Raw genomic sequence first — 8103 nt, 5'->3', positions numbered from 1 at the left:
CAGGTGAAGGACGGTAGAACAGGTGAAGGACGAGAGCACAGGTGAAGGACGGGTGAACAGGTGAAGGACGGTAGAACAGGTGAAGGACGGGTGAACAGGTGAAGGACGGTAGAACAGGTGAAGGACGGGAGAACAGGTGAAGGACGGGAGAACAGGTGAAGGACGGGAGAACAGGTGAAGGACGCTCGCTCTGGCTGAGTGGGCTTCGGCTTTGAGTCGTACCTGTGGCGTTGTTGCGGTGTCCCTTGTATCTCCGCAGGTAGTCCGCCCCGTCGCTGTGGTTGGAGTCAAACAGGTAGATGTCTTCATCGTTGTAGCTGGCCAGGAGTTCTGGGCAGACAGAACCGGTTCAGAACATACCCGCTTTAGGATGCAGAGATCCACGACCAAAACCATCATTCCCCACTCAGAACCGAGCCCACAGGTGTCTCACCTGACCCATCGTGACTGTACACTAGGCATGTGATGTTGGTTTTGGACTCGCTGGACACCAGGTGGGAGGGGCAGAACTTCTTCAGAACGCCGTTGTTCTCGTTCTCGTTGATCTTCCTCTGATCGTAGATCCTGCAGGAGCGTTGAGGAGAACCTCAGCAGGAATGATCCTCAGACGGAGGAAGACCTCCGGCGGCGGCGGCGGCGTACCTGACATACTGATCCCTCCCCCCGACAGCAAAGTGATGCGTCTTTGCCGGGTTGACAAAGATGGTGTAGAGACCCACTTTCTTATCTCCTTCCTTCACAACCACCAGCTTACTGCAACACAAACAACCTGCAGATGAGCAGGAAACCACAGAAAGACACAAACTGCCGTTTGTCCTGAAAGCAGCAGATTCCTTTATTGTTATTAAAATGTGTTCAAACGTGTCAACAGTACATGTCATATGGCAACAGAGTAGAGAATAACAACAATGCAGACATGTTCTAATGGGAGCAGGACGCTCAGCTCATTTAAGGCTCACCGCTAAAAAAGGAAAGAAAAATAAACAAATAAAAATCTACAATTCCAGCAGTTATTAATATGAGATTGATTCTAGTCTGAATCATGTTCCACCACTAGTGCTGCTGGTTATGTTCCCATCTTTCTGTGTTTGAACTGATGGATCTCAGCTGTTCAGGATTTCTGCTCCACAGAGAAATGAAATCTTCTGATTGGTTCAAGTTGATGGTCGTTTGTGGGGATTTTCTCTGATCATAAATCATTTCTGCTTATTGTCTGTCAGTAAGAAACGACACGCCTTATATGTTAATACTGTGGTAAATGAGTAGTTTAGATTGTGTGTTTAGTTCGTTCTAAACACTCAGCTCTGTGCGATCCGTTCGCTGGTTTCTTGTATAACAGCTGCAATGAAGGTTTATGATGATTCCCTCAAACCTCATGACAGGGGGGGGGGGCAGAACAAAGTACGTCCAGGAAGTCTTTCACTTTGTTTATCATTGGTTTTCTGTATCTACCGTGTGTTCTCCACGATCATTTACCGTCTATTATGAATTCTAAAAATGTGTTCTCAAGTTTCTGTTGGGAATCATTTATGTTATTTGTTGTTCAGAATTGTCTTCATGGTTACAACATATCCCACTTTTATTTTGATTTGATGATCATTACTTAGATCTACATTTATAACCTTAATAAGATTAGAATAATTATCATCACTGCAGAAGATATTTGAGTCATCTGAAAACAGAAAAAGGTTAAATATTTTTGTTAAATGTCATTCATGTAGATCACGTGTGTCAAGGGGGCCGGATCCGGCCCTCCAGGTAATTCTATCCGGCCCTCCAGATCATTTTATTTTATTGTTATTAATGACCTGATGTTATCTTGAACTCATTTCTAACTTGTATAATTTTGACAAAATATATTTTTATAGAGAGTAAAATATTGAAAGTTATTTAAGGTTTAAGTTGATTTATTCTGGAATAATATTCCTGCTTTTTATTATTCATAATTATGTTAAAATGTTACAGTTTTAAAGTTTTCAAAATTGGTATTCTGGTAGCTTCTTGGACTGTTTTGGCATTTATTAAGATTTTTTAGCCTATTTTGCAGTTTAGCTAGTATTTGAGCTACATGCTAGCTGTTTTGGCTAATTTAGAGTCCATCCATCCATTTTCTTAACCGCTGCTTCCCTTCCAGGGTCGCGGGGGTGCCGGAGCCTATCCCGGCTACTGAAGGGCGAAGGCGGGGTTCACCCTGGACAGGTCTCCAGTCTGTCTCAGGGCCTCAATCACACTCATCCACTCTCACATTCACACCTAGGGGCAATGTAGAGTCACCAATTAACCTATGAAGCATGTTTTTGGACGGTGGGAGGAAGCCGGAGTCCCCGGTGAAAACCCACGCATGCACGGGGAGAACATGCAAACTCCACACAGAAAGGTCCCAGCCGGGAGTCGAACCGGGGCCTTCTCGCTGTGAGGCAAGAGCGCTAACCACTGTGCCACCCTGCAGCCCTTTTTAAGAGTCTTTTAGGCTAATTTGGCAATTAGCTAATAGTTTAGCTGGTTATCAGCCTCAGAGTTTTCAGCTTTTAGCTTCAGCATCTTCAGGGGCCAAATTCAGCTCACAGCATTCACACTAGCGTCATAGCAGGTAATAATAATAATAATAATGGATTAGATTTATCTGCGCTTTTCCAGACGCTCAAAGCGCTGACATTGTGTATCCATTATTCATTCACACCTCATTCATACTTGGTGACGGTAAGCTACTACTGTAGCCACAGCTGCCCTGGGGCAGGCTGACAGAGGCGTGGCTGCCAGTACGCGCCTACGGCCCCTCTGATCATCACCGGGACATTCATACGCATTCACACACCAGTGGAGCCACACAGTGGAGCCACACAGTGGAGCCACACAGTGGAGCCACACTGGAGGCAAGTAGGGTTAAGTGTCTTGCCCAGGGACACAACGACACTTGGCTGGCGGGAGCCGGAATCGAACCGCCTATCCTTCGATCATTGGCCGACCCGCTCTACCACCTGAGCCACTGCCGCCCAATCCTATATAGTAATCCTATATATCTAGTTCATAATTATGTTAAAAAGTTGAAGATTTAAAGTTTAGTCAAATGTAGTTTTAGATCAAAACATAATTATCCTGTTGGGCTCTTTTGGATTTTGGCCTCTTGTGTGATTGAGTTTGACACCCCTGATGTTGAAGGTAGTGTTGGTCCTAACACACAGCCCTGAGGCACACCAGATGTCATTTCTAGATCAATGGAAGTATATGGATCAACATGCTGAATCCTTCCTGGTGGATCACTTTGTATCCACTTAAATACTAGTCCTCTTATTCCATATCATTCTAATTTACGGAGTAGTATAGTATAATATATTAAAATTATTTTTGAAGTCAATAAATACACTAGTTGTGTGTTTTTGCTGTCTAAAGCCTTTTCATTTGATGACAGTTATTGTTGTTTCTTTTTGTTCTAAAACCAAACTGTCCTTCAGTTATTATCAGAGTATTTGTCAGTAAATGCTCTAAACGTACATCAAAGAGTTTTTCAAGACTTTTAGAAAACTGTGGTAATGATGAGACTGGTCTGTACTTTGTGTTTTTGTCATTTAACTACATCAGAATAACTTCATTGATTTTCATTTTATCAGGGACACAAATACCTATGTAAACAAGGGGTAGTGATGTATCTGTGTCACAGCAGTATGTTGATAGTTTACTTTGACTTTTTTACTTCATTTAGAACTTCTTGTTCTGGAATTGTAGAATTATCGAGTCTGGATTCATTTTGATGTTTTAATCAATCGAGGAACTTCCTGATCCGGCGTTTCTGATCCCAAGTCTGAGCCGACATTCACAGAATATTTACTACAACTGTTTACTATGGCAGTCATGTTTGAGTTCTACCGTCTGGAACAGCAAGGCATTCTGGGTAAGCTCCACTTATGTTTCATCAGATTCTTAAGACTTCTATATGTTGTTTTTATGATGTCGTTTTTGGTCGTTCTGAACACATCTGTGAGGTCGTTTTTATGTTTTATATCTACGTTCCTGTTTGGATCATTTTCTGTTTGCGCCGCCGTTTGAGGATGGCGGTGAACTCTCTCTCTCTCTCTCTCTCTGAACGATGAGTTACGTACTTGGCGGGGCGGTCGAGGCGGAGGTCGATCCCGAACACCACGGCGTCCTCTCCGGCCGACAGGAAGGAGCACGGCGAGTCGGGCTCCAGGGCAAGCTGGCAGAGACAGACAGGGGCGGATCAGACAGGTTCTGAGGCTCGCCGCCGCGCCATCAGGTGACGCCGTCTCGACCTCTGACCTTGTGTGCCGCTCCTTTATGCTGCGCCACCCTCTTGGTGTTCTTGCAGCACTGCGTGGCGGACAGCTCAGCCACGCGGATCTGCCCGTCACGGGCGCACATGGCCAGCGTGGAGTCGCCACTGTGGGGGAGGAACTTGGCCTGCAGAGGAAAAAGGGGAGGAGTCTGTTATTTATAATCCTGGACTAAATAAACAGACACGGAAGGACACGCCCCCACCTGGAAGACGTTGCTCTTGTGTCCGCTGTCAAACTCCAGCACCGCGCGGCGGACGGCCCAGTCCCAGATGACCACGCGCAGGTCGTCGCTGCCGGACGCCAGGCGCGTGCCGGACGGGTTGAAGTGCAGCGTGTTGACGCAGCCGGTGTGGCGCTCCAGGCGGCCCTGCAGCTCCAGCCTCTGCACCAGGCCGCGGGCGCCGCACACACGCCGCACGAACTGCTGCGAGTCCCTGCCGATCTCCCTGGAGCGCAGCGAGGGCACGGCCTGCCACACCGGCCCGCGCAGCTCCCGCAGCTCCGCCTTCAGCCACGCCTCCATGGCCTCGTCGTCATCTTCGTCCTCGTCTTTCGGCTCCTCCTCCTCCTCGTCTGAGCTGGAGGAGCGGTTGCTGCCGCCGCCGAGCCGGTTCCTCTTCCTGGAAGCCCTCCTCTCCTTCACCCTCTGCCGACCGCCGCCCTCACTCTCCCTCTCGGCGTCGTCGGTGAGGGAGTAGAGGCCGCTGCCCTCCATGCTGTCGGTGTCTTCGTCCTCCTCTTCCTCCCGGTCTGCCTCCTCCTCCTCCGGCATGGGCTTGTCTGCAGACTCTGCTGTTTGTGGGACAGAAACATGGAGGGGGTGGGGGGTGAAGCCTCTGAAGACCTGCAGGAACCCCCCCCCCAGGAACCCCAGACTCACCCCCTCCTCCCTCTGAAGGCTGCCCCTCTCTGCTGCCAGAGGGCCCCCCCTCCGTGAGCGGCTCCTTCTCCTCCGAGCCTCCTGCAGACACTCACAGTTAGACCCGCCCCCCAGCACACAGCAAGGACAGGTGTTAGTGAGGGTTACCGTGGGCCGCGGGGGGGTCCGCATCAGCCATGGTTCAGGTCGTCCTCGGGGGGAGCTCTGAGAGTCACAGAGGGAGGAGTTACAGGTGTCCTGACAGCACGCGCTCCAAACACACACAGGCTATGCCTCCTAGCTGCCCCCCAACACCCCCCGGGCGACAGCTCTCTGCCGCGAACCCCCCCGTGCGCGGGCCCCGTCAGGCCTCGGTTCAGCCCCCCCCCCCACCGCGCGCTAAAGCTGCTCAGCGCTGCGGAGCTAGCAAACGACGGCGGGGCTAACGTTACCTCAACGGAAGGCCGCCGCGCGCGCCGCGTTAATCTGCGCGGAGCGCTTCTTTTCTGCACCTCCGACCGCCGCGGCGAGCGGCTACGAGCCCCGAACACGAGCTGCCAGGCGGGGGAAACACCGCATCGGGACGCGGGCAGAAACCGCGGAACGAACTTCAGGAGAACGGCGTCCACGCAGAGATTTCTGTTTATGTTTTCAAGCTCTGACTCCGCGCGGGTCTACTTCCGGTGTCTGCTTCGCACGTCTACCGGAAGTTCCAGGACAAACGACAACAACAACAGTATTTATAAATAAAACACAATTATATTTTATATATAGTTTTAAATCATGTATATACAATTATAAATGAAATAAAATAATGTTATTTTATTTACGTGGCATTTTTACTTGTTTTATTTTATTATGGCCGGCAGCAGCAGTCACTGACTGCAAGGACTATATTGTTTTTGCAAAAAGGGGGAAAAATGCAAAAAGGCCTTAAAAGAAAGTAATAAGCCCAAACAGACACGAGCAGGGTGTAGCAGAACACAAGCTACACAAACACACACACACAACCCTAAGTGCAAAGGAGTTCTATATTGTTGTTGCACTAATTATATTGTTGATTATTTTGTTCCTGTCAAAAAAAAATGAATGGGCCAAAATTCGCTTATGAGGCCAAAAATATTGTTTGTTTTTTTTTAAATACACAAATGAAACCCAATCACATGTGTCTGGGATAACCTCAGGACTTTTACAATTATTATGGGATGGCCACATGACCCACGGCTTGGGAGCCATTTTGTCGCAAAATCAAAGATTTGGTGATGTTCACGTTTTTCCACATTATGGGAAAATGACGCTTTTGTTCATTTTTGCCACGGAACTTCACAAGCATGTCGACAGCTGGAGTCTACAACCATCCCAGAAGTTTCATTGACCTTTGACCTAGGGAAAAGTCAGCCATCTTGAATTTTCAAATAAAAGAACCATTAGTATAAGATACAAAAAAATATGTTTTTTTTTTTATTGATATGTAACTTCCTCGGGCAAAATGATAACCTGTGGGAAAAATGATGTGTTGCAATTTGAAGTAGAATAATTGCAACTTAGCTAGCTCGCACGTTTTATTGGAATGTTGTGAAAAGGGTTTCCTACGACGGAGTATTAGGGCCACCGAAAAAAAAAAAAAAGTAATATTACGACTTTTTTCTCATAAATTTACGACTTTTAATCTCGTAAATTTACGACTTTTAATCTCGTAAATTTACGACTTTTAATCTCGTAAATTTACGACTTTTTTTTCCTAAATATATTGAAGTCGAGGGGAGCCTACAGTCCAGCGAATTTATGCTGTGAGCTGAAGCGGACCGACCAAACTGTGAACAACGTCGTGGATTTCATCAGGTAAACTGAATGGTTAAAATATTTCAAGTGTTTGGAAGTTTCTTTATTTGATTTACAGTTTATTAATGTTTTATTTGTTGATGGTGGCTTGCAGGATCTCTGCAGATTACGTTGATGAAGCTGTTGATATCCGCGCAGCTGTTCACTTCCAGTCATTTCGTCCTCCGCGACAGACCAGATCTCCAACTCTGTGATGCTTCCGTCTGAAGAGGACTAGTTTTCTGAATGTTCAATGTTCTAGTGCTAACGTAACAGACAACTGTCATTTCTCAGTGTTTTGTGTTGAGACGGGATGTTTCATTTGGAGAAGGAGGCGTCCGGAGCTCTGTTTACATTCTCCTTTGGTTTCTGCGCATGTCAGAGATGTGACGCAAGGTGGCGAAAGGGTTTCTGGGAAATGAAAGGCAAAATAAAGTGACGGTCCTGATAAACATGCATTTCTGAGCTCTTTATTTACATATGAAACTCCACCTACCGACACCGAACCAGGGAATAATTTGATTATGAATCACCAAAAGCTTCAGAATGTCTTTGTTTTTAACACCGATCTGGAAATAAATCTTCACAGGATACTCAACGTCGGCTCTGATAAACAGACACATTGGGTTTGTTTCTCATTAATTTACGACTTTAAATCTCGTAGATTTACGAGATTTACGATGAAGATGTGCACGGGATCACACTTGGAACAGTTTCTTAAGTGCAGATTGTTCTGATATTTTTCAAGTTTGACTTAGTCTGATGTTGTCTGTTGAGGACTTTGCACTATAGTGCTGTGGCACAAGTTTGACATGAACATGTTAGTCCTTGAAAGTGTAATAATTGAAACTTCCTACTGTGTTGAGCAGACACAAAGGGTAATGTAGTACATTGGAGGTGTTATACTCTTTGTGTCCAACAGGTGTTGCTGTAGCTTTATGATTGTGGGGTTTCTGAGTTGTACAACTGTGTTGCAGAATAAACGTGGTGGACTGAAAACTGGACTCCATGCACTTCAGTTATAACGGGTAACACAACAGTACAGCTGGGGCCCGTTCCAAGAAGCAGGTTTTGTTGGAACTCTGAGTTCGTGAACTCCAAATTCAGCAAAACTCTGAGTTTTCGGTTCCA

The 8103-nt window shown here is 46.6% G+C and overlaps 1 protein-coding gene and 1 long non-coding RNA gene across 4 annotated transcripts in view; one reads left to right on the top strand and one right to left on the bottom strand.

Moving 5' to 3' along the window:
- The window catches only part of LOC118599970, a 2474-nt gene extending 1490 nt beyond the window's left edge, over window positions 1-984 (top strand). The window contains exon 2 of the long non-coding RNA XR_004949528.1: window positions 4-984. This is a non-coding gene — a long non-coding RNA (uncharacterized LOC118599970). The remainder of the gene's footprint in view (window positions 1-3) is intronic.
- The window catches only part of dcaf8 (DDB1 and CUL4 associated factor 8), an 8922-nt gene extending 3062 nt beyond the window's left edge, over window positions 1-5860 (bottom strand). The window contains exons 1-9 of one of the 3 annotated variants that reach the window (XM_024273935.2): window positions 5604-5860; window positions 5320-5376; window positions 5173-5253; window positions 4495-5084; window positions 4276-4416; window positions 4098-4192; window positions 643-753; window positions 434-564; window positions 223-330 (exon numbers count right to left, since the gene is read on the bottom strand). In XM_024273935.2, the coding sequence (XP_024129703.1) occupies window positions 223-330; window positions 434-564; window positions 643-753; window positions 4098-4192; window positions 4276-4416; window positions 4495-5084; window positions 5173-5253; window positions 5320-5350 (1288 nt within the window). In that variant the 5' untranslated portion in view covers window positions 5351-5376; window positions 5604-5860. Of the gene's footprint in view, window positions 1-222; window positions 331-433; window positions 565-642; window positions 754-4097; window positions 4193-4275; window positions 4417-4494; window positions 5085-5172; window positions 5254-5319; window positions 5524-5603 lie in introns of those variants that run through there. The other 2 variants (XM_024273937.2, XM_024273936.2) reach the window with 2 other exon arrangements.
- Window positions 5861-8103: the final 2243 nt, after the last annotated feature.

This window comes from Oryzias melastigma, linkage group LG17 (genome assembly GCF_002922805.2).
Source record: "Oryzias melastigma strain HK-1 linkage group LG17, ASM292280v2, whole genome shotgun sequence".
Classification (NCBI taxonomy): domain Eukaryota; kingdom Metazoa; phylum Chordata; class Actinopteri; order Beloniformes; family Adrianichthyidae; genus Oryzias; species Oryzias melastigma.
The sequence above is the reverse complement of the archived record's forward strand: the minus strand, read 5'-3'. Positions and strand labels throughout refer to the sequence as shown.